The sequence below is a fragment of the Salmo salar genome, chromosome 15, assembly GCF_965601325.2.
Source record: "Salmo salar chromosome 15, fSalSal1, whole genome shotgun sequence".
Lineage (NCBI taxonomy): Eukaryota > Metazoa > Chordata > Actinopteri > Salmoniformes > Salmonidae > Salmo > Salmo salar.
In genome coordinates, this window is record NC_138305.1 from 93,372,514 (window position 1) to 93,399,698 (window position 27,185).

General features: G+C 47.2%; 1 protein-coding gene across 1 annotated transcript in view; it reads left to right on the plus strand.

The window, feature by feature from the left end:
• The window catches only part of plxna2 (plexin A2), a 455,628-nt gene that overhangs the window by 86,143 nt on the left and 342,300 nt on the right, over positions 1-27,185 (plus strand). The window contains 2 exon segments of the mRNA XM_082962164.1: positions 3,754-5,129; positions 13,473-13,655. Of these exon segments, the coding sequence (XP_082818290.1) occupies positions 3,894-5,129; positions 13,473-13,655 (1,419 nt within the window). The 5' untranslated portion in view covers positions 3,754-3,893.

Genomic DNA, 27,185 nt, shown 5'->3' on the forward strand with positions numbered 1-27,185 from the left:
CAGCAGTGCTGGTTGTGGTATTAAAGAGAGGGAGAGGAGTGTGAGCTGTGCATGTCTAATGGTGTCCTGATTCATTTAGGAATGATTGTTCTGGGGCCAATAATGAATCCCTGCAGGACGTGATGGTGTCAGTGGGAGAATAAAGGATTAAAACAGGAGTAACATTGTGGAAGAATAATAATTAATAGATTCAGATCCTGGTAAAATAGTCAGAGGCCTTAAAGGAGAATTTAGCTTTTTTACAACCAAGTTAAAATGTTTGATGTAAATGGCATGTTATAGAAGGGTCCAGATACATTTTTTTGTGATTTAGCTTTTTTTTGAGAAACTTGACCCAACCAGCGATTCACTTCGGCATCCTTGTTGTGCAGTACGGGGGCTCTGAAAAAACATGAACAAAGGCTCCATAAAAACCCAAATACGTCCTTTTTTAAACTAAAAAGCTCTCAATGTTATATTCAATTTTGTTTCAAATCGAGCGATACCTTTCTGTACATTCTAGCAGCAGGCTACACAGAGAATGGAACAGTTAGATACGCGAAGCAGCTTGATTTCACACAAAATGGAATATAACGTTGTAGATAAAGTTTGGAATGACGCAATTTCATGTGTACAACATCTAGGACCTGTATCACTCTACTGATCGTTTCCGTTTCTAAGAGGATGTATTTGTGTATTTTTGGAGCCTTTATTCGTGTCTTTTCAGAGACCCCGTACTGTGCAAAGAGGATGAGGAAGTGAATCGCTGGTTAGGGTAAGTTTCCCAAAAACAAGTAAAATTGCAGAAAAAGTGTCTGGACCCTTCTATAACATGACATTTACATAAAAAATAATAATATTTGATTGTAAAAAAAGCGAAATTATCCCTTTAAAGAGCAGAGAGGAGGGCGGGAGTGAGCGAGGTAGGGAGAGAGAGAGGGACAGGGAAGGCGTAGAGAAAGGCAGAGAGGGGGATACAGAGAGCGAGAGAGAGAGAGAGACGCTCCTTGGTCTGTCACTAACCAAGGAGGGCCTACAGCAGCACCTAGATATTCTGCACAGATTCTGCCAAACCTATAATGGTGTTCCAAAAAAGGTCCAGTTGCCAGGACCACAAATACAAATTCCATCTAGACACCGTTGCCCTAGAGCACACAAAAAACTATACATACCTTGGCCTAAACATCAGCGCCACAGGTAACTTCCACAAAGCTGCGAACGATCTGAGAGACAAGGCAAGAAGGGCATTCCATGCCATCAAAAGGACCATAAAATTCAACATACCAATTAGGATCTTGCTAAAAATACTTGAATCAGTTATAGAACCCAATGCCCTTTATGGTTGTGAGGTCTGAGGTCCGCTCAGTAACCAAGAATTCACAAAATGGGACAAACACCAAATTGAGACTCTGCATGCATAATTCTGCAAAAATATCCTCCGTGTACAACGTAGAACACCAAATAATGCATGCAGAGCAGAATTAGGCCAATACCCGCTAATGATCAAAATCCAGAAAAGAGCCGTTAAATTCTACAACCACCTAAAACTAAGTGATTCCCAAACCTTCCATAAAAAAGCCATCACCTACAGAGAGATGAACCTGGAGAAGAACCCCCTAAGCAAGCTGGTCCTGGGGCTCTGTTCTCAATCACAAACACACCCCACAGAGCCCCAGGACAGCAACACAATTAGACCCAACCAAATCATGAGAAAACAAAAAGATAATTACTTGATACATTGGAAAGAATTAACAAAAAAACAGAGCAAACTAGAATTCTATTTGGCCCTAAACAGAGAGTACCCAGCGGCAGAATACCTGACCACTGTGACTGACCCAAACATAAGGAAAGCTTTGACTATGTACAGACTCAGTGAGCATAGCCTTGCTATTGAGAAAGCCGCCATAGGCAGACCTGGCTCTCAAGATAAGACGGACTATGTGCAGACTGCCCACAAAATGAGGTGGAAACAGAGCTGCACTTCCGAACCTCCTGCCAAATGTATGACCATATTAGAGACACATATTTCCCTCAGATTACACAGATCCACAAAGAATTCGAAAACAAACCCGATTTTGATAAACTCTCATATCTACTGGGTGAAATACCACAGTGTGCCATCACAGCAGCAAGATTTGTGACCTGTTGCCACAAGAAAAGGTCAACCAGTGAAGAACAAATACCATTGTAAATACAACCCATATTTATGCTTATTTATTTTCCCTTTTGTACTTTAACCATTTGTACATCGTTACAACACTGTATATTTAAATAATATGACATTTGTAATGTCTTTATTCTTTTGTAACATCTGTGAGTGGAATGTTTACGGTTCATTTTTGTTTATTATCTACCTCACTTGCTTTGGCAATGTTAACATATGTTTCCCATGCCAATAAAGCCCCTTGAATTGAATTGAGAGGGAGGGTGAGGTGTCAGATAGGGAAGGAGAGAAAAAGGAAGGGAAGGAGGGGGGTGGGGGGGGAGAAAACAGACAGAGCCCTTGAAGAGCAGAGAGGGATGAAGGTAGGGAAGGAGGGGTGCAAGCAGTGGATCTGGCTCCCAATTTGTTCTCACTTTGTTCCAGTAATAAGATCCAGACCTCCCCTCTACCATGGACCAGATAATTAACTCCTAGGGAAAAACTGTGAAGAGGGTCTTTCTCTCTCTCTCTCCCCTCTCTGTCTCTCTAAATAAACATTTTAAATGTAAATTTAGAGGGCTTTATTGGCATGGGAAATGTGTTTACGTTGCCAAAGCAAGTCGAATAGACAATAAACAAAAGGGAAGGGAAATAAACCATTCGAAATTAACTCTAAACATTGCACTCACAAAGGTTTTAAAAGAATATAGACATTCTCTCTCTCGCTCTGTCTCTCTCTCTCTTGATGTATAACATGAAGGAGGGGCCAGACTGCAAAGCATCGTTACATAAATAGCAGACTTCCCTTTATGGATGTTTTCACATTTAGACTGGAAAAATAAGGAGCACGGATAGGGAAGGGTGCCAGCCGACCGGAGGGGGGTAGAGGGGTATAACTGAAATGAGATGGCAATGCTAATGCCTCCTTCTAAGGAAAAATAATATGAGCCCCAATATATTTATTAATCATTACTTTGGTTTTTAGCTGTTCTTTACTCTTGTAAGTCTTTTTCTATCTGGTATATTTTGGACTGTAAGATCTCTGTTTAAATGTCTGTTTAAATAGCCCCATACTTTTAAATATTTGTTTTACCCATGGCATCTAGAATTAGTCGTTGTAGAATTAAATAAGTGTCTCTATTGATTATAGACCACTAGCCTGAAGGGTGCTTCTCTGATGTAGTTGACTCATTGCAGCGTATGGGGAGGGGAGATCTGTGAAATGTGGCACCCAGGGCAGTCCATTGGTTTGTGTTGTTCTTAGAAACCCAGTGTCTCTAAGGCCCCTCCGAGGCAGACAGCATAACTATGACTCAGGTCATTCTAATTTCCGTTAACCGTAACCTGCTCACTTTCCTTCATTGTCCTATCAGACCTATCCCGTCCAGCAACTCCTCTGGAATGTGGCGATAAAGGTTTTTCCTGCCATTGTCTTCTGTCAGCTTCCATTCCACTGTTCCCTAACTCATTGTCGCCTTGGTGAGGGTGAACTCCTCCCCTTCTCAAGCAGCAGTTACTGAATAAACAGACTTTTCCATTAGCTTTTATCTGCTTCCCCTTTGACTGAGTGTGAGTCACAATGTGCTAACTCTCGTTTATTCACCCCCTCTCTCTTTCTGTCTTTCTTTCAGAAACATGTGAAGACCCTGGTAAAGATACAAGCGTGAACCTAGCCTTTGAGAAGACAAAGTGGAAGGTAGCCTAGCTTCCTTCCCTCACATTCCTCCTCCTGTTTACTCTGCTGTTGCCTTGCTGCAGCGTCCCTAGAGGTATGGAGGGCCGGCGGTCGCGGCGGGTAACACGACGCAGTGGCAGGACTTTCCCAGCGGGCCCTAGAGGGGGCACGGTGCTGGCCATGCTGGGCATGTGGCTGTTAGCTGTCGCTGCCACCGTGTGCCAAGGCCAGATCACCTTCACCACCTTCACCAGCTTCCACCCGGAGCGCCGAGAGTGGGCCTTCAATCACCTGACGGTTCACCAGACAACGGGGGCGCTCTACATCGGAGCGGTCAACCGCGTCTACAAGCTCTCGGGTAACCTGACCCTCATGGTGTCCCACGACACAGGCCCTGAGGACGACAACAAGGCGTGCTACCCGCCCCTCATCGTCCAGCCCTGCTCTGAACCCCTGACCTCCACTAACAATGTCAACAAACTGCTTCTCATAGACTACAGCCAGAATCGTCTACTGGCCTGCGGTAGTCTCTACCAGGGAGTCTGCAAGCTGTTGCGTCTGGATGATCTCTTCATCCTAGTGGAGCCGTCCCATAAGAAAGAGCACTACCTCTCCAGCGTCAACCAGACAGGCACCATGTACGGGGTCATCGTGCCCTCCTCCAAGGGCCAGGATGGGACTCTCTTCATCGGGACGGCCGTAGACGGTAAACAGGACTACTTCCCCACCATCTCCAGTCGTAAGCTCCCCAGCGACCCAGAGTCCTCGGCCATGCTAGACTACGAGCTTCACACAGACTTCGTCTCGTCTCTGATAAAGATCCCGTCAGACACGCTGGCGCTGGTGTCCCACTTCGACATCTACTACGTGTATGGCTTCGCCAGCGGCTCCTTTGTCTACTTCCTGACCGTCCAGCCCGAGACGCCGGAGAACAGCATGTCATCAGGTGGATCCTCCAACGACCTCTTCTACACCTCGCGCATCGTCCGCCTCTGCAAGGACGACCACAAGTTCCACTCGTACGTCTCCTTACCTGTGGGCTGCGTGAGGAACGGTGTGGAGTATCGTCTCCTGCAGGCCGCCTACCTGGCCAAGCCGGGCCGTGTGCTGGCCGTCTCGCTCAACATCAGTGCCACGGACGACGTGCTCTTCACCGTATTCTCCAAGGGCCAGAAGCAGTACCACCGGCCGCCAGATGACTCGGCGCTCTGCGTGTTCACCATCAAGGACATCAACGCCCGCATCAAGGAGCGCCTGCAGTCCTGCTACCAGGGAGAGGGCAACCTGGAGCTCAACTGGCTGCTGGGAAAAGACGTGCAGTGCACTAAAGCGGTGAGTTACAGAGGACACACACACACATACACACACTGGCCCTGACAGAATAAAAGGCCCAGACTAAGGTTCCAGAACTACAGAGGAACACAACTGTGCATACTTCCCAGTTCTCTCTCTGTAATCATACCCCAATGTCCATTATGGCTCACTAGTGTCATGGTCTATAGTTACCATTTCTACAGAGAACAATGACAGTGCAACCTTTTACATTCTCAACAAATGTTCAAAAGCTAGACTCATCTTACACAAACCTGACATCATTATTCCGTTTTGTTGTCCATCCACACCTCTGTTGTCACGAACAAAAAGGTTATGTGAAGCAGGCAGCTCTCTTCCACATCAGCCTCAGTTGGATGTATAAAGCCAGCAGAATGCTCTCAGCTCAGCTCTAATAACCTGGGTAACAGTCTGTTTGTGCTAACATTCCACTTCCCACTCCATGTTTGGCATATGACACGGAGCACAAGGAGTGGAATGTCAGCTCTAATGTTTCCTCTAGACATTAATCAACAGGGCAGCGACCACAGCTCATCAATGACCCTAGAAACCACAGGGTTGAGTCTGAGACGGAGAGGAACTATGGTGAATGCACACACTCATAATAGTAACACACAGCAATCAAGATAACTACTTTTGACTGCTCTACAGATGTAGGATCTTAGTTTGCAGGATACTTTTGCTGCAATGCACGACATTTACAACTTGTAGTGTATTTGAGGTTTAAAAAGGCTTCTGATGTTTGTAATTTCCACAAAACTTTGACATTTCAGACTTGCTTTTCCCTTTTGTATCAACCCTCACATTTCCTGTTGCTGCAAGATTATTTTCCTGCTGTAGCAAACTGGCTGAAATTAAGATTCTACATCTGTACTTTGCAGGGGTACAACACTTTCCGTTATCAAATCATTCTCACACTACATGTAATTAGGCCTAATTGTTTTGCAGCTCCGATAGGGGGGAGCAGAACAGGAACATTTAAGACTCCGAATGACAGAGAACATTTTCACAAATTAAGGAGGGGATTTATTTTCCTTGGCAACCATCAAAGTGATAATATTCTCCTCTAGCGCAATCCAAATAAACACTCTGCCCTCATAGATGGGGGAGGGAGGTGGGGAGCAAATGAGAGCGAGAGAAAGAAAGAGGGCAGGTGAGCTCAGCTCATGGTAGTGTGCTAGCAGCTAGATCCCACACCCTCCTCTCTGAAAGCGTCAGCGTTCTATAACACCAGGCCATATATCTGCTGTAGCATCTTCTTACGTTTCTTTATTTAAATTCAGTCCCATGAGGCATCTGTCCTGGCTGCTCCTTTATGGCTTTGTTCTTTTTGTTAATATGAATTAAAATGGGAATTATGAACACTAATGCCTAGCTAAGTGCATAGTCTCTACGACATGTAATGCATATGAGTGTGCAATGGGGTCTAGCGTGGCATGCTTGACGGAAATTGCCTTCATTTGCAAGTTTGTATGTCTTTTATAAAAGTGTGTGTGTGTGTGTCTGTGTGTGTGTGTGTGTGTTGTCTTTCTGTCTATGTACGTCTGTGTGTGCATGTTGGTGCCTGTATTTAGTGTATGTGCGGGCCAGGGGGCGGGGGTTTAGGGTATAAATAGGATTATATATTTTTGACGTATTGATGATATACCCGGCGAGATCAGAAGTGTGTGGTTGCCTTTGAGCTAGTCCCCCGGGCCACTCTATTGACTGCTTATATTAACATCACTAAATTCCCCATTAGTGCAATGTCAGAGGTGATTGTCAGGCGGAGGGAGACGTTATCTGGGGCCTGCGCTGTTTGGTTTCATTAGCACCAGAGAGAGACAGAGAGAGAGAGAAAACCCTTTATGGTTGTGAGGTCTGGGGTCCGCTCACCAACCAAGAATTCACAAAATGGGACAAACACTCTGTGTACAACGTAGAACACCAAATAATGCATGCAGAGCAGAATTATGCCGATACCTGCTAATGATCAAAATCCAGAAAAGAGCCGTTAAATTCTTGAACCACCTAAAACTAAGCGATTCCCAAACCTTCCATAACAAAGCCATCACCTACAGAGAGATGAACCTGGAGAAGAACCCCCTAAGCAAGCTGGTCCTGGGGCTCTGTTCACAATCACAAACACACCCCACAGAGCCCCAGGACAGCAACACAATTAGACCCAACCAAATCATGAGAAAACAAAAAGATAATTACTTGACACATTGGAAAGAATTAACAAAAAAACTGAGCAAACTAGAATATTATTTGGCCCTAAACAGAGAGTACCCAGTGGCAGAATACCTGACCACTGTGACTGACCCAAACATAATAAAAGCTTTGACTATGTACAGACTCAGTGAGCATAGCTTTGCTATTGAGAAAGGTCGCCATAGGCAGACCTGGCTCTCAAGATAAGACGGACTATGTGCACACTGCTCACAAAATGAGGTGGAAACTGAGCTGCACTTCATAACTTCCTGCCAAATGTATGATCATATTAGAAACACATATTTCTCTCAGATTGCACAGACCCACAAAGAATTCTAAAACAAATGTTTTATCAAATTTTGATAAACTCCCATATCTACTGGGTGAAATACAACAGTGTGCCATCACAGCAGCAAGATTTGTGACCTGTTGCTACAAGAAAAGGGCAACCAGTGAAGAACAAACACCATTGTAAATACAACCCATATTTATGCTTATTTATTTTCCCTTTTGTACTGTAATTATTTGCATGTCATTAAAACACTGTATATAGACATAATATGACATTTAAAATGTCTTTATTCTTTAGAAACTTGTGTGAGTGTAATGTTTACTGTTAATTTTGGTTTATAATTTTTTTTTTTCATTTCATTTGCTTTGGCAATGTTAACAAATGTTTCCCATGCCAATAAATCCCCTTGAATTGAATTGAATTGAGAGGGGGAAAGATGGAAAGAGGGAGAGAGAGAGGTGGTATGGAGGCATTCTCTTTAACCATGGAAGTAAGTTCAGATCTATGGCCTCTCTTTTTGTCCCCAGGAGAATCCCCCATCAGCCCCCAGTGGGACCATCATCACTACCCAGACCCCCTACACCGTTCTCTCCATTCTCCTTCAGCCCTCATTAGAATGTTCCTCAAGTAGTCCGAGCCACATTCCATAGTACCCTCCCTTCTCTGTTCTCTGCTGGCCAAGGAAACACGTCTAGCGTCTAGCCCAGCAGATAAGGAAATGTAGGAACGTAAAGACTCTTTCCTGCTGTCTGTTGAGGACTGGTCAATACATTGAAAGTGTTTAATGGGTTATGCACATAGACGTCAACAGATGAAGAACTCTGAAAGCCCGTACACATTACACCCCAAAAGGTGGATATGTCCTCTGGAATGCTAACCTTGACTGTGTTTTCTTTCAATCTCCCTCAAGGAGAGTAAATGCTTTTGTACTCGAGGCAGAGGTTGTGACCAGCTGCTTTTCTAAAGAAGAAAAAGCAATCTTCTAAATGAACTAGTTCTATATCACAAAATATACTCCAGTAAACATAGCTAAAGTGTATTGAAAATCCATTACATGTAGGTTAGACTTGGTCTGGGAAAACCTGCTCCAGAGCATTTGTGTTTAAAGAGGAGCCACTATTGATTGAGCCCTCTGTAGGTCTCCTGAGAGGGAACTGAACCCGTGTCCACATCCCTGTCACCTAGTGATGGCTACCCATAGCGTTGTCATGGGAATGAGAGGTCAGGGGTTCGAGGGGGACCGTGTGAATGGCTAATCAGACACTTCACCTCAGTTCACCTCAGTCCACATATCTGATTCTGCTTTAGGAAGTTTATCTATGTAAATTATAGGGAGTGTGTGAAGCCTTCACTTTGCCATCAAAATGGTTTGAATTTGAGACATCGTCTTGTATTTTTTAATATCACCATAAAAGTTGACAAGCCTGAACAATTCTGAATTTCACAAGTGGATATACCACCCTCCCCTGTCCATTTTACCTGCTATGTGATCGGTTCAATATGGATTAAAATGCCACCAGTCACTGGTGTATTGTATTTATGGACTCTGACAATGATAATCCATGTTGTTGGCATTAGATACATCCCACAGTGAAATCTAGTGACTCCAGATCTCCATCTCCAACATTTATTGGTAGTAGAAACCATAAACAAGAAACCCTCAAAACCCATAGGAAAGTGTTTTTGGACAACACGACCACATAAGATGCAAAGGGATTTAGGTTTCCAGCCAAGCCTACTAAGCATACATCATCTAAACAATTTAGATAGAATCAGAACCAAATGCTCTGAATCCCGTACTCAGAGTCTAGACTACAGGAACTGATGCACTCTTCACATGACATTGGTTGGGGTCTGAGGGAGTAGTTTTATTGATAAGTTACAGTGTCTGAGGTCTGTTTCTCAGGCTCTTTTATAGCTCCAACTATAGGTCTCTCATCTGATTCAGACTGCTTCTCTCTGTCTGTGACAGACACAGATCCCCAGATAGGGCCTCTGCACACTGAAACATAAACCAGCTCAAATCATTTTAGACATGTTGTACCTTCACCGAGTAAGAGACATAAATACTGCTAAACACCGGCATTTAGCTGCCTGTTTCCTGCTTAGCTTTCATATGACCGTGGAGTGGGCCCACAGTCTTTCCATCCATGCTATTTTGAGAGCTGTGAAGAAAGGGAAATTATGTTTGTTCCACAAGGATAGGGTGGCTGAGGGTGCGAGTCTACGAGGCTGAAGCTTTTATGCCCGACAGTGTTATTGCTTTTCACTCTGCTCATGAAAGCAGAGGCTTTACGAGTGTAGCGGGGTGTGCTGATGTGTAGCATCGTGAGGGAGATAGGGTTACACCAAACCCTTAAACTTAACCCTAACCTTAACCTAAGCCTTAGCCCTAACCTTAACCCTAACCCTAGACTTAACCCTAGCCTGTACCCAACCCTTAACCCTAACTCTTAACCCTAACCCAAGACTTAACCCTAGCCTTAACCCAACCCTTAACCCTAACTCTTAACCCTAACCTTAACCCAAGCCTTAACCCAAGCCTTAACCCTAACCTTAACCCTAACCCTAGCCTTAACCCTTGCCTTAACCCAAGCCTTAACCCTAACCCTTAAACCTAACCCTAACCCTAGCCTTAACCCTAGCCTTAACCCAAACCTTAACCCTATCCTTAACCCTAGCCTTAGCCCTAGCCTTAACCCTAGACTTAGCCCTAACCTTAGCCCTAGCCTTAACTTATGCCTAACCCTAACCTTAAAATAAGACCAAAAAGCACATTTTGTTTTCATACATTTTTACGATATACAGTTGAAGTCGGAAGTTTACATACACTTAGGTTGGAGTCATTAAAACTCATTTTTCAACCACTCCACACATTTCTTGTTAACAAACTATAGTTTTGGCAAGTCGGTTAGGACATCTACTTTGTGCATGATACAAGTCATTTTTCCAACAATTGTTTACAGACTATTTCACTTATAATTCACTGTATCACAATTCTAGTGGGTCAGAAGTTTACATACACTAAGTTGACTGTGCCTTTAAACAGCTTGGAAAATTCCAGAAAATTATGTCATGGCTTTAGAAGCTTCTGATAGGCTAATTGACATCATTTGAGTCAATTGGAGGTGTCCCTGTGGATGCATTTCAAGGCCTTCCTTCAAACTCAGTGCCTCTTTGCGTGACATCATGGGGGAATCAAAATAAATCAGCCAAGACCTCCAATTGTATACATCCACAAGTCTGGTTCATCCTTGGGAGCAATTTCCAAACGCCTGAAGGTACCACGTTCATCTGTACAAACAATAGTACGAAAGCCATCATACCGCTCAGGAAGGAGATGCGTTCTGTCTCCTAGAGATGAACGTATTTTGGTGCGAAATGTGCAAATCAATCCCAGAACAACAGCAAAGGACCTTGTAAAGATGCTGGAGGAAACAGGTACAAAAGTATCTATATCCACAGTAAAACGAGTCCTATGTCGACATAACCTGAAAGGCCACTCAGCAAGGAAGAAGCTACTGCTCCAAAACCGCCATAAAAACGGCAGACTGCTGTTTGCAACTGCACTTGGAGACAAAGATCGTACCTTTTGGAGAAATGTCCTTTGAACTGATGAAACAAAAATAGAACTGTTTGGCCATAATGAACATCATTATGTTTGGAGGGAAATGGGGGAGGCTTGCAAGCCGACGAACACCATCCCAACCGTGAAGCACGGGGGTGGCAGCCTCATGTTGTGGGGATGCTTTGCTGTAGGAGGAACTGGTGCACTTCACAAAATAGATGGCATCATGAGGAAGAAAAATTATGTGGATATATTGAAGCAACATCTCAAGACATCAGTCAGGAAGTTAAAGCTTGGGTCTTCCAAATGGACAATGACCCCAAGCATACTTCCAAAGTTGTGGCAAAATAGCTTAAGGACAACAAAGTCAAGGTATTGGAGTGGCCATCACAAAGCCCTGACCTAAATCCTATAGAAAATTTGTGGGCAGAACTGAAAAAGTGTGTGCGAGCAAGGAGGCTTATAAACCGACTCAGTTACACCGGCTCTGTCAGGAGGAATGGGCCAAAATTCACCCAACTTATTGTGGGAAGCTTGTGGAAGGCTACCCGAAATGTTTGACCAGAGTTAAACCATTTAAAGGCAATGCTACCAAATACTAATTGAGTGTATGCAAACTTCTGATCCACTGGGAATGTGATGAAAGAAATAAAAGCTGAGATAAATCTCTACTATTATTCTGACATTTCACATTCTTAAAATAAAGTGCTGATCCTAACTGACCTAAGACAGGGAATTTTTACTAGGATTAAATGTCAGGAATTGTGAAAAACTGAGTTTAAATGTATTTGGTTAAGGTGTATGTAAACTTCCGACTGAAACTGTAGCTGTGGTAACTAGTGGAAACCCTGCCACTGCCATGCACACCGTGGCCTGGGTCACCACCATAGACACAGCCCAGTCTCTCCCTCCTCTGATGTGACTTGATGTGGAGCTCCATTCCCAACCAAATGAAGGACAGTTTAAATGAGTCTGACGGCACCGTCGTGATTCTGCATAGTTTCGATTTCTGTTGAGAAGGAGATTTTATCAGACATTTTGACAGGTCATTTTTCTCTTCGAATGTGCAGTCCTCCAGCCTGATTCTCTAGTTGTTTCACCGTCCATTACATCCATAACTGTGTATGTTTTCCTGCAGTGTAGAGAAGCTCTGTATGGGAGAAGCCATACTTAGTAAGCATACTCTCCTCCTCCTGCCCTGATGTGATCATATCCCTGTGTAATGAGGCAGGGTGAGTGCAAGGTGGGGCTCGTTTAAGCACAGCATAGACATGTATACCAAGTGGAACAGAAAGACAGCAAAATGTACGTCTGGCAGCCAGGGAGACGGATGCACTAGGATTCACTTTATCTCTTTCTGTATCTCTCCCTCTTTCTTCCCACATCTCCTGCTCTCTGTCTTTCTCCATCTATAACCTCTCTTTCTCCATCTATAACCTCTCTTTCTCCGTCTATACCCTCTCTCTCTCTTTCTCCGTCTATACCCTCTCTCTCTCTTTCTCAATCTATAACCTCTCTCTCTTTCTCCATCTATAACCTCTCTCTCTCTTTCTCCATCTAGAACCTCTCTTTTTCCATCTATAACCTCTCTCTCATCTATAACTTCTCTCTCCATCTATAACCTCTCTCTCTTTCTCCATCTATAACCTCTCTTTTTCCATCTATACCTTCTCTCTCTCTTTCTCCATCTATAACCTCTCTCTCTCCATCTATAACCTCTCTCTCCATCTATAACTTCTCTCTCCATCTATAACTTCTCTCTCTCCATCTATAACCTCTCTCTCTCCATCTATAACCTCTCTCTCTCTCTTTCTCCATCTATAACCTCTCTCTCTCTTTCTCCACCTATAACCTCTCTTTCTTCATCTATAACCTCTCTCCATATTTAACTTCTCTATCTCCATCTATAACCTCTCTCCATCTATAACCTCTCCCCATTTATAACCTCTCTTCCTCCATCTATAATCTCTCTTTCTCCATCTACAACCTCTCTTTCTCCATCTATGTCTCTTTCTCCATCTATAACCTCTCTCCATTTATAAACTCTCTTTCTCCATCTATAACCTCTCTTTCTCCATCTATAACCTCTCTTTCTCCATCTATAACCTCTCTCTCTCCATCTATAACGTCTCTCTCCATCTATAACGTCTCTCTCTCCATCTATAAACTCTCTCTCTCCATCTATAACTTCTCTCTCTCCATCTATAACTTCTCTCTCTCCATCTATAACCTCTCTTTATCTCTAACCTTGCTTTCTTTTCCATCTCTAACCTCTCCCTCTCTCTTCCAGCCGGTGCCCATCGATGACTCGTTCTGTGGTCTGGACATCAACCAGCCCCTTGGCGGCTCTCAGCTGGTGACGGGACACACCCTCTACACAGAGACACGGGACCGCATGACCTCTGTCACCTCCTACGTCTACAACGGATACTGCGTGGCCTTCGTCGGCACCAAGAGCGGACGCCTCAAAAAGGTCAGTTACCGTTACTGGCAGTTGTGGTCAGTTACCAGCAGTTATCGTCAGCCACGACTTTTGTTTCTAAAATGCTGACTTACAGTACTTAAGCCCATCGCACCTTAGGGAGCATAGGCCAGAGAAAACTCCTCTCCATCGCACTGTGTTCTGGGCAGTCATCTCCAGCTCGTTTGGCTATTCTGGTGTCCCAGTTCAAGGTCCATTTAAAGAGATCCCAGCCACTTCATCACTGTTGAAGCCATGGCCTCTGGAGACTGAGTAGTCTGTCCACTGACTGGTCTTCAGACCCTCAGACACTGTCAAGTGGTGCTATTCTATTCCAGGGACTCAGTCTGGATGGAGCACAGTTAGGAAACTGTTCTCCTCCACATGGGCAGGGGTGTAGAGTGGCAGGGTGTATAGTGGCAGGGGTGGCAGGGGTGTAGAGTGGCAGGGTGTAGAGTGGCATGAGTGTAGAGTGGCATGGGTGTAGAGTGGCAGGGGGGTAGTGGGGCAGGGGTGTAGAGGGACGGGTGTAGAGGGGCAGGGCATAGAGGGGCAGGGGTGTAGAGTGGCAAGGCGTAGGGAGGGCAGGGGTGTAGAGTGGCAGGGTGTAGGGGGGCAGGGGTGTAGAGTGGCAGGGCGTAGGGGGGCAATGTGTGTAGAGTGGCAGGGCGTAGGGGGGCAGGGGTGTAGAGGGGCAGGGCGTAGGGGGGCAGGGGTGTAGAGTGGCAGGGCGTAGGGGGGCAGGGGTGTAGAGTGGCAGGGCGTAGGCGGGCAATGGGTGTAGAGTGGCAGGGCGTAGGGGGGCAGGGGTGTAGAGGGGCAGGGCATAGAGGGGCAGGGGTGTAGAGTGGCATGGCGTAGGGGGGGCAGTGGGTGTAGAGTGGCAGGGCGTAGGGAGGCAGTGGGTGTAGAGTGGCAAGGCGTAGGGGGCAGGGGTGTAGAGTGGCAGGGCGTAGGGGGGGCAGTGGGTGTAGAGTGGCAGGACGTAGGGGGGCAGGGGTGTAGAGTGGCATGGCGTAGGGGGGGCAGTGGGTGTAGAGTGGCAGGACGTAGGGGGGCAGGGGTGTAGAGTGGCAGGGCGTAGGGAGGCAGGGGTGTAGAGTGGCAGGGCGTAGGGGGGCAGGGGTGTAGAGTGGCAGGGCGTAGGGGGGCAGGGGTGTAGAGTGGCAGGGCGTAGGGGGGCAGTGGGTGTAGATTGGCAGGGCGTTGGGGGGCAGTGGGTGTAGAGTGGCAGGGCGTAGGGGGGCAGGGGTGTAGAGTGGCAGGGCGTTGGGGGGAAGTGGGTGTAGAGTGGCAGGGCGTAGGGGGGCAGTGGGTGTAGATTGGCAGGGCGTTGGGGGGCAGTGGGTGTAGAGTGGCAGGGCATGGGGGGCAGTGGGTGTAGAGTGGCAGGGCGTAGGGGGGCAGGGGTGTAGATTGGCAGGGCGTTGGGGGGCAGTGGGTGTAGAGTGGCAGGGCGTAGGGGGGCAGTGGGTGTAGATTGGCAGGGCGTTGGGGGGCAGTGGGTGTAGAGTGGCAGGGCGTAGGGGGGCAGTGGGTGTAGAGTGGCAGGGCGTAGGGGGGCAGGGGTGTAGAGTGGTAGAGCGTTGGGGGCAAGGGTGTAGAGTGGCAGGGCGTTGGGGGGCAGTGGGTGTAGAGTGGCAGGACGTAGGGGGGCAGGGGTGTAGAGTGGCAGAGCGTTGGGGGCAGGGGTGTAGAGTGGCAGGGCGTTGGGGGGCAGTGGGTGTAGAGTGGCAGGGCGTTGGGGGGCAGTGGGTGTAGAGTGGCAGGACGTAGGGGGGCAGGGGTGTAGAGTGGCAGAGCGTTGGGGGCAGGGGTGTAGAGTGGCAGGGCGTTGGGGGGCAGTGGGTGTAGAGTGGCAGGACGTAGGGGGGCAGGGGTGTAGAGTGGCAGAGCGTTAGGGGGCAGGTGTGTAGATTGGCAGGGCATTGGGGGGCAGGGGTGTCGTTCCTCTGTAGTGCTCATTATGTTACCCCTTTTGGAAGGAGCTCTGTTCATTGCGGCCGTGCTGAATAACCTCCACTGGCCCATTAATTTTCATAGGGACCTTTATTCCTGCAACCCAGAGAGAGGGGGGAGGCTAGAGAGAGCAGGCCCACGCAAAACCCAGCCTCTGTCTCTGCTGGAGCGGCCAGACAATGCTGTCGGTTAAAGCTCCAGTCTGGCATTTGAAAAACAGCAGAATTGTTTTGAATTAAAATGCCATTTGAATAGATTGTTAGATACCAGACTGTAGCTTTAAGGGCCGGCAGTCCTCTTATCATGGCATATTTAACCCCACCAAAACAAACAGCTTATAGAGCACCTAGTGGACCAGGTGGCTATTATACATGGGAAGATTATAACGATGTTGCAGAAAGTGGAGCGTGTTGCGTGGTGGAGAGTAGGCTACTTCATCATATTACAATGGTTAACCTGGCATTACACAGTCAGCACTGTTTTGGTATTGAAATAGAAGTATTTAACAGTTGAGTGATGTATGTGTGGTCTACAAGGGCTCCCTGTGTTGGGCTGCTGTCGAGGCTGCCTTGCTGCATGTCGATGATGTTGATGGTGGTTTGTGAGGTGAGTTTTTCCTGTACATTGTAATGTAAAGCTCTTTGAGCATCTGGAAAAGTGCCTTACTGTACCAATCCAATCAGTTGCCATTGGTCATCGTGGTACTATGCATCATGGATCCTCCTAGTGTATGGAAGCAGATTGTGCGCCTTGACTCCCCTCCGCTGTGCCTTGGCTCCCCCCCCTGGGAACTGTCACAGCTTGAGTGACAGTGTGGGCCTCTGCCACATGGGCCGGTGTAGGACAGATCCAGTCCTCCCAAAAACACCAGCTGTCACTCCTAGAGAGAGGATTAGAGGGAAGATGAGCGAGAGATGGTGAGAGAGGGGGGAAGAAAGAGGGAGGGGTGGAGAGTGGGAGAAGGAGAGAGTGGGAACGATAGAGGGATAGAGAGAGAAAATAACAGTTGTGCTGTTAAGAGCGTCTTTCTACCTGTTTTGGCTCGCCCTCTGTTTCCCTATCCCCTGAGACACAACACAAATGGACCCGCTGGGTTATTTTGGTTTCTTCATCTATTTATTCATAATTGAATCTGTGCCCCAATACGGATGTGAAATTGAAAAAGACTCATTCGGCGTAATCCCCCTTGTTTGAGATACTTAATAATTTAGACCTTTTTTTCTACATGGTTAAATTGAATTAGACAGTAGAACACAGTTCTCTCCACTCTGTTGCGTACAGTACTGTGCAGTTTCCTTTCCATCTCCCTGCTGCATTCCTCACATACAGAATGTGTCTTCTCTTCACATAATATCTCTGCCTTCATGTATGATACCTTGCTAAGCAAACCATCATGGCTGCCTGGTGCTGGTGCCATCATATCCTCTCTCACAGCCATAGCATGGGGGACCAATGAACCAGGACATTGGGAGGCACACCGAGAGACGCCACTCCTCGGTCCACTGCCTCGCTGGCTGGCTGACTGGCTGACTGACTGGCTAGGAGAGAAAAGCCCAGAAGCCTGTATGTTCAGCCTGTTGAGCCGTGGAGCCTGACCCATACATGACAAAGAGAGAGGGGAAGGAGGGGAGAGGATGAGGCTGCTTGGTAGCGTGTTTGTTTAGGGGGTTACAGTAACTCCATCGCTGTGTGTCATACATGCTAGTCCCTGCCCCAGTCTCAGACTCCCAGCCCCAGTCCCTGTTTTCTCCCACTGCAGCTCCAGCCCTATCTCCAGCCCCTGCTTTCTCCCACTGCAGCCCCGGTCTCAGACTCCCAGCCCCAGTCCCTGTTTTCTCCCACTGCAGCTCCAGCCCTATCTCCAGCCCCTGTTTTCTCCCACTGCAACCCCAGACCCTGTTTTCTCCCACTGCAGCCCCAGTCTCAGACTCCCAGCCCCAGACCCTGCTTTCTCCCACTGCACTAGGCTGATAAGCTGGTGCTAGGCAGGTCATGGGGACCAGTGGAGAGGACCAGCTTAGGGCAGGGCAGCACAGCAGGACAGGGCTATAGGTTTGCAGGATGTTATGCTTGGTAGATGCAGTGACACGGCGTAGCAGCGCTGGAGCCTCATCTTCATGTAAGGAAGCTGACTCTGGCTGCACTCTGCCTGCTTCCCCCTCCCCCATCCCCCAGAGCAGAGAGACAGAGGGAGGGAGAACGGAGAGGGGAGGAGGAGGAAAATATTGTTGAAATGTGAATTTAGTGCAGCTGAAGGAAGGAACCAGGACTAGTCTGCACCGCTGCCTGTAATTGGATTGGCTCCCTTCCCAAAGAACCCCCTCCCCTTACTCACTCACTCACGCGCACACACACACACCTTCTTCTCCCGCTTCCCCATTCAATCCAAGCTCCTCTCGCTCTGTCTCTGTTTCTCACTTTCTCTCCCTACAGCCTAGTTCCTGCTGTTTCTCTGGCTATTTCCTGGGCAAGGGTGGAGCAAGGCGAAGGGAAGCCAGCTAATGCTGGTGATTTGTGGGTTGTGCTGCTGGTGTGGTAACAGGCATGTTTTAGTAGGGGGGTTGATGGAGGGACAGGGGTTAAGATGTGGGGGAGGAACAGGGGTTAAAGGGTAGGGGAACAGAGACAGGGAAGTGAGGACAATATGTAGAGCTGGAGAGGAACATACAGTATGGGCACATTAGACTGCTGTCTTTCATACAGCTAGCTGACTGTGTGTTTTAGGTGTGTGTTGGGTGTGTGTGAGTGAGTGCGTGCGTGTGTGTGTGTGTGTGTGGGGGGGGGGGGGGGGGCAATCGATACATAGCACCTCCATCTAACTCTTAATGGTCCTGTTAAAATGTCAAAAGATTATCCAATGGTCTATTGGAAATTCCCTAACAGAGTTGATTTATGTATAGCAGCTAACTTTCCCCCAGAGACCTACATCAAGCTTCAGGGCTCTCTGGGTCAGAATCTGAGAAAGATTGCCATTTTTCAAATATTTCTAGATGATTCTGGGTCTATATTACCTAAGAGTTGCGTCATCTAAATGTGATGCTATGTGAGTGAGAAGGTTCATTTACTGCTTTAGAGCCCATATTCTCCACAAGGGGAATAGTCTTGGTGGGAAGAGAGAGGTGACTGCATTAAGTGTGAGGTGAGTGTAGCCCTGGGGGGGGCTGCTAACTCCCTTTGATATAGCCAGGCAGGGATGGAAGCAGAGGAACATGTAGAAAGAAGGGATGTTAAAAGAGAGAAGAAATAGAACCGTTATAGGTTGAACGGAGTGCTTAAAGAGCCCCCAGCAGAACTCTCTCTCTGATCAAATCCAGAACTGAGGAAAGAGAGATGAAGGGAAGAGCTGGGAATACTGGCAATGAAGGTTGGTTCCACATCCCTGCTCCTTACTACTGAGTCATGGGTTAAGGAGTATTGAGCCTGAGACCAAAGGGATGTATTCCCACGTGGGATTATCATAGGCCTATAGCTCCTTCTCTCATCATGTTGAAGCTGGCAGGACACACAGCGTGGGCTTTGTGTAATAATCCACAACCCACCTTTCAGAAACACATCTCCTATGTGATAGATGTGAGTGATGCTCCAGTCCAGTATGGGCAGAAGGCCATGCCTCTAGAACTGGAGAACAGAGCAGTCCAACCCTGGTTACAGTACAGTATGTCCTGCTGCATTTGGCCTCATTGATTATTTTCATGGCTTTGCTCTGGTGGATAATCAACATTTGGTTTGGATGGGTTTGTGGAACAGGGGTCAGGGACATGAAAGGCTGGTTCAGGTGTGTCCCTCCCAACCCCCTCTGGGTTTTAAGTGTGGGTCTTTAATTGGACAAATGTATCCTTTGTTCCGTTAAACTGGTTAACAAACTAAGCCTGCCTGCCCTGAGGACACCCAGCCCACAGACCTGGTCACTGACACATTATCCTCGTGACAGGGGGTTGTGGGGAGTCGAGGGGGTTGAGGGGACGGGGTCGAGGTCGAGGGGCTGGGGTCAAGGGGACGGGGTGAGGAGATGGAGTCGAGGGGTGAGAGGATGGGGTCGAGGGGACGGGGTGAGGGGACAGGGGTGAGGGGACGGGGTGAGGGGACAGGGGTGAGGGGATGGGGTCAAGGGGACGGGCTGAGGTGATGGGGTCAAGGAGCTGGGGTCAAGGGGATGGGGTGAGGTGATGGGGTCAAGGAGCTGGGGTCGAGGGGATGGGGTGAGGTGATTGGGTCAAGGGGCTGGGGTCGAGGGGACGGGGTGAGGAGATGGAGTCGAGGGGTGAGAGGATGGGGTCGAGGGGACGGGGTGAGGTGATGGGGTCAAGGGGCTGGGGTGAGGTGGGGTGATGGGGTCAAGGGGCTGGGGCTGAGGGGACGGGGTGAGGTGAGGTGATGGGATCAAGGGGCTGAGGGGACGGGGTGAGGTGAGGGGATGGGGTCAAGGGGCTGAGGGGACGGGGTGAGGTGAGGTGATGGGGTCAAGGGGCTGGGGCTGAGGGGACGGGGAGGGGTGAGGTGATGGGATCAAGGGGCTGGGGTTGAGGGGACGGGGTGAGGTGAGGTGATGGGGTCAAGGGGCTGGGGCTGAGGGGACGGGGAGGGGTGAGGTGATGGGATCAAGGGGCTGGGGTTGAGGGGACGGGGTGAGGTGAGGTGATGGGATCAAGGGGCTGGGGTTGAGGGGACGGGGTGAGGTGAGGTGATGGGATCAAGGGGCTGAGGGGACGGGGTGAGGTGAGGGGATGGTGTCAAGGGGCTGGGGCTGAGGGGACGGGGAGGGGTGAGGGGATGGGATCAAGGGGCTGGGGCTGAGGGGACGAGGTGAGGTGAGGTGATGGGATCAAGGGGCCTGAGGGGACGGGGTGAGGTGAGGGGATGGGGTCAAGGGGCTGGGGTCGAGAGGACAGGGTGAGGTGATGGGGTCAAGGGGCTGGGGTTGAGGGGATGGTGTCAAGGGGCTGGGGTCGAGAGGACAGGGTGAGGTGATGGGGTCAAGGGGCTGGGGTTGAGGGGATGGGGTGAGGTGAGGGGATGGTGTCAAGGGGCTGGGGTCGAGAGGACAGGGTGAGGTGATGGGGTCAAGGGGCTGGGGTTGAGGGGATGGGGTGAGGTGAGGGGATGGTGTCAAGGGGCTGGGGTCGAGAGGACAGGGTGAGGTGATGGGGGGGACACACAACTGAACGTGGCAGACAAAGGGCTGGGGAGTTGAAAGCAATGCGGAGGACGACACGCGGAGGAAGTTATTCTCTAGTTCTACTGTTCCCCATAGCAACTGGTAGGCAATGCCTGTATAGTCAAGCTGAACCACCTCAATTGTGACCTGTGTGTATATGTGCAAGTGTGATTCCATGAGTGTGTGTGCTTGGCCACCAAGCAAGCCTGGTCTGTGCTATTATTAGGCCTAGAGGCCTGGAGGTGTGGAGGCTGTAGAGAGGGGAAAACATGGAGCTCCATGGGTGGGAGTAAGCTGAACTCTCAGACCCAGAAAGAGGGCAGGTGGGCAGGGAGTGTAGGTCAAGAGGCCTGGAGGTCTGTCGGTCCAAGGAGTAAGGAAACTGTTCAGATTACTCCCACCCATAGAGCTCCATGTTTTTCCCTCTGCACAGCCTAAGTCCACACCTCTAGGCCTACACTCCCTGCCCACCTGCATAGATTAGGTGTCCTAATAGGGAGCAACAGGGAACGTGATCTTCGTGATCCTGGCTCTCGTGTAAATATTGGACTTTAAATTGTGCCTTCCTGTATTATACTGATGTTAAAATGTTTATTATCTTATACAGAGCCATTTACTTTGTGTTTGTATTCTTATCTTTTGTTTATTATTGTTTATTATTGCATTGTCGCGAAGGAACCTGTGAGTAAGCATTTCGTTGGACGATGTAACCATGTGTATACCGTACATACAACTAATAAAACTTGAAACTTGTATGCGAGTTCCATGTCAGCCTCAGCCCAAGGCAGGGTTTGATACTGCGACCAAAACAGTTACATTTGTGACCATTTGACTTGGCAGTGCAACACATGTTGCAAGAGTGCCAGTGAAAAATGTTTAGCTGGTTATGTTTTTGGTTCACAATTAGCTTTTTTTATTAACATGATTAATTCAAACAGTAATGTGCAATTGACCAAAAAAGAACCATAACACAGTCCCACACCTGTATCCGACTCTTTATTTACATCACTTTCTCTTTATAAATCACTTTGGCTTCAGTCTCTCCCTCATCCCTCCCCGATTGGAGTAACCTTGAAAAAAATCTTTGCGCAAAAAAATATAGTAGACTATTGAGACTTTTTTTAGGAAGCGAACTGTGTCCCCCGGTCCATCACCTGCTGTGGCCCCAGAAGAGGAAATAGATGAGGAACCGTGTCAGTCGGGGCCCGCAAGAAGTGAGGAGGTGGACGAGGAGGATTCACAGGCACAGCCATTGAAAAATAAATTGGCATGAAAGAATTCCAGTAGTTGAGATACAAAAACAAGGCAATGTACTGCATGTACTATAAAGAGTGCGGACCCTCCAATTCCAAATTCGCAACTGCATCAACACAATTCAAACTCAAAACGTTGAAGCTTCACATCGACAGTAGGAAGCACAAGAAGTGTAGGGACGGATGGATATCCCGTAGCGCTGCCCACCTTCCGTCAGCCTGTCCTGTCAGCACCAAGATGCAGCCTCCCGCTCAAGTAAGGAATCTGAAATGATAACAAAGTTCAATACAGCTTATAATATAGCCAGAGAGGAAATGCCATTGACCAAATGAATTATTCAGAAGAAGAACAGATTGGCTGTAAATCCAACATACGCCAACGACAAGCATTGTCTGGTGCCAAATTCACTTCAGCCCCATACCTGTCGTTCATGATAGACAGTGATACCAACATCTCCACTAAAGAATGAAATAGTGTATTCCGGCATCGTTGAAAAAGGGAGACCTTCCAACATCCTAATTGGCCATGTCGAGGTTCAGCATGCCCATGCACAAGGTAATTGATAATATATATACAGTGCCTTCGGAAAGTATTCAGACCCCTTGACTTTTTCCACATTCCACATTTTGTTACGTTACAGCCTTATTCTACAATGTATTCAAAAGAAAAATCCTCAGCAATCTAAACACAATACCCCATAATGACAAAGTGAAAACGAGTTTTTAGAATTTTTTGCAAACATATTAAAATGAAGAAACAGAAAAAAGTTAATATACATAAGTATTCAGACCCTTTGCTATGAGACTTGAAACTGAGCTCAGGTGCATCCTGTTTCCATTGATCATCCTTGATGTTTCCACACCTTGATTGGAGTCCACCTGTGGTAAATTCAATTAATTGGACATGATTTGGAAAGGCACACACCTGTCTATATAAGGTCCCATAGTTGACAGTGCATGTCAGAGCAAAAACCAAGCCATGAGGTCAAAGGAATTGTCTGTAGCGCTCCGAGACAGGATTGTGTCGAGGCACAGATCTGGGGAAGGGTACCAAAACATTTCTGCAGCATTGAAGGTCCCCAAAAACACAGTGGCCTCCATAATTCTTAAATGGAAGAAGTTTTGAACCACCAAGACTCTTCCTAGAGCTGGCCGCCTGGCCAAACTGAGCAATCGGGGGAGAAGGGCCTTGGTCAGGGAGGTGACCAAGAACCCGATGGTCACTCTGACAGAGGTCTAGAGTTCCGTCTGTAGAGATGGGAGAACCTTCCAGAAGGACAACCATCTCTGCAGCCCTCCATCAATCAGGCCTTTATGGTAGAGTGGCCAGACGGAAGCCACTCCTCCGTAAAAGGCACATGACTACCCTCTTGGAGTTTGCCAAAAGGCACCTAAAGACTCACAGACCATGAGAAACAAGGTTTCTGGTTTCATCTGGTCTGATGAAACCAAGATTGAACTCTCTGGCCTGAATGCCAAACGTCACGTCTGATGGAAACTTGGCACATCCGGTGCCAAGCATGGTGGTGGCAGCATCATGCTGTGTGGATGTTTTTCAGCGGCAGGGACTGGGAGACTAGTCAGGATCGAGGGAAAGATGAACGGAGCAAAGTACAGAGAGATCCTTGATGAAAACCTGCTCCAGAGCGCTCAGGACCTCAGACTGGGGCGAAGGTTCACCTTCCAACAGGACAATGACCCTAAGCCCACAGCCAAGACAATGCAGAGTGGCTTCGGGACAAGTCTCTGAATGTCCTTGAGTAGCCCAGCCAGAGCCCGGACTTGAACCCGATCGAACATCTCTGGAGAGACCTGAAAATAGCTGTGCAGCAACACCCCCCCATCCAACCTGACAGAGCTTGAGAGAATCTGCAGAGAAGAATGGGAGAAACTCCCCAAATACAGGTGTGCCAAGCTTGTAGCGTCATATTCAAGAAGACTCAATACTGTAATCACTGCCAAGGTGCTTCAACAAAGTACTGAGTAAAGGGTCTGAATACTTACGTAATTGTGATATTTCAGTTACGAGGTTTTGTGTGTAAATTGATGAGGACGAAAAACTATTTAATACATTTGGAATAAAGCTGTAACGTAACAAAATGTGGAAAAAGTAAAGGGGTCTGAATACTTTCCAAAGGCACTGTGTATATTTAAAGGTGCAATATGCAGAAATCGCTCCGCCATTTCCTGGTTGCAAAAATTCTAATAGTTTGCCTAATTTCAGTTTATGTGACAAAACAAGCAAGTATAGTGTAGAGAATCATTGTACCATCTAAACCGCTGTGAAATATATTTTTCATAACCAAAAATATAGTATTTTCAGCTGTTTGAAGCTGGTGTACAAAATCAAACGTAAAAGACGCAAAAACTAAACTTAAGAACGGGAAGCATAGAAATAGCGCAAATAAAACAGATCTACCCCTTCTTAGACTTGCTTCCAATGAGAATGACAGGTCTATAACTCACATTTCTATGTTAATTTTGTTGGGTCGGCTAAAATTGACATATTGCAGCTTTAATTATATAGGCTAAAATTAAGTATTGTTGTACAGTCCAATGATAGACTGTTAAAACAGGCAAGCTGAACATTACAAAAATCTGTGCGACCAAATCATGTGCTGGTGCCATCAACTGAAACAGTTGGTGGCAGTGGAAAAAAAGTTAGTGTACTGCAGGGTGTCAGCCAGCCCAGTCAGCCCCCTGAGCCCAGGGCCCAGAGCCTGGTGAATAGAGGTGACCTGCTGCTGGCCTGATGTTTGTTCACCATTAGCTAAACAGATCTGTTGTTTCTCTCCTCTTTCTCCTGTCCTACTCTCTGACATTGCCATCTGTTCCTCTGTTCTCTCTATTTGCTGTGACTCCCCAGCGCTGTCACCTTAGTAAGGTATACACTGAGGAGAAGAGAGGACAGGGAGGGGAGAAGGAGGGAGGTAGTGAGAGGCAGAAGGAGGGAGAGAATGAGAGAGAGAGGGAGAGAAAGAGAGTGAGAGAACAAGAGAGGGAGAGATAAAGAGAGCGAGAGAGGGAGAGAGAGATCCCTTCCTGTGCCAGGAGCTACTGCAGCCAAACCAGCATGGTGGATGGTGTCCTTAGCAACAGCTGAGGCCCATGGCAACGGTCTGAATAGAGCCGATCCTTTCCCCCCGGGGGAACTATGCCTAGCTCTGAGCCCAGCAGGAGAGGTCCTACGGCAACCTGTCAATACACATACAACTCCACACACACACACACACACACACACACATACATACACACACACACACACACACACACACACACACACACACACACACACACACACACACACACACACACACACACACACACACACACACACACACACACACACACACACACACACACACACACACACACACACTTATTCCAGTGCATACTGTACTGTTTTTTACAAACTAGTTCTGGATTTTACGTTGAGCGTTAATGTCTGATTTGAGCTGACTTGAAATAGACCATTTCAGCTGAAAACCCTGACAGTGCCATAATTGCTAACATGTATATTTTCAATTATCATAATAATTCCTATCTTCCTCTCTGAATGTCCTTCATAATGACAGTTGCATCGCTTTGTTTCATATTGAATGGTGGGGTTCAATTCATCCCTGCCAAACCAATAATTACCTTCTTTTGTTAAATCATTGGCATTGATTGGGAGTATGTTTTTTAACCTTTTGACACATGTTATAAATATTAATAAAAGCTGTTACAGCGTGAGTTATTTTTGCACATGGCACCCAAATTCTATTCTGCTCTTCTAGAATTTGATTGTTGCATTTTGCCGCTTTTCTCTGCACCCCTCACTGCATCAAGACCTAACCTTCTTTATATTTGGCTTTATAAAACTGTATTTAATAACCACTCAATCTCTTATCCTTTCTGCCTATAGTAGTAGCAGGGAGTATCTATGGTATTGTTGATCATTATATAATAATAATGATCTATATTACATGTATTCTTATCTGAAAGAGGCTTTGGTGTGAGCCTGTCTGAGTGTGAGACAGGGCTGGAAACCTGAGCTGCTAAGTCCAGTGTGTTTGATACAGTAGTGGCGAACAAACAAAGTGAAAGTGGGGTATGTGCATATATTATATATGCCATATATTATATATGTTTTACATTCTTCCAACCAATTGTGCTCTTTTGTATTTTTTGGGGGCATTTTGTGTAACTTATTTTTTTACGTATTGTGTACATAATGTTGCTGCTACCGTCTCTTATGACCGGAAAAAAATTCTGGACATCAGAAAAGCGATTACTCACTGCAGACTGTAAGAAACTTTTTCCTTGAACGAGTTCGACGAGAAGGATATCCTCCTTTCACTGGAACAGGCCCAGATCCACGCCTTTTGGGTGAAGAAAAGACACCAGGAAAAGGGGGTGCAGATCGGGCAGCCTTCTGAGAATCCGGAGGCGAGTGAGTAAACTCCCACTGCCATGCGTTCTTCTTGCTAACGTGCAGTCATTGGAAAATAAAATGGATGACCTACGATTAAAATTATCCTACCAACGGGCCATTAAAAACATTATATGTTTCACCGAGACGTGGCTGAACAAAGATATGGACAATATAGAGCTAGTGGGATTTTCCATGCACCGGCAGAATAGAGACGCTACATCTGGTAAGATGAGGGGTGGGGGTGTGTGTCTATTTGTCAATAACAGCTGGTGCGCGATGTCTAATATTAAAGAAGTCTCGAGGTATTGCTCGCCTGAGGTAGCCTACCTTATGATAAGCTATCTATCAAGAGAGTTCTCATCTGTATTATTCTTAGCCGTCTTTTTACAGTACCACCACAGAACGAAGCTGGCACTAAGACCGCTCTCAACCAACTCTATAAAGCCATAAGCAAAGAAGAAAATGCTCACCCAGAAGCGGCACTCCTAGTGGCCGGGGACTTTAATGCAGGCAAACTTAAATCATTTTTACCAAATTTTTACCCGCATGTCACATGTACAACCAGGGGGAAAAGAATCCTAGACCACCTTTACTCCACACACAGAGATGCATACAAACCTCTCCCCTGCCCTCCATTTGGCAAATCTGACCATAATTCTATCCTCCTGATTCCTGCTTACAAGCAAAAACTAAAGCAGGAAGTACCAGTGACTCGCTCAATACGGAAGTGGTCAGATGACACAGAAGCTACACTACAGGAC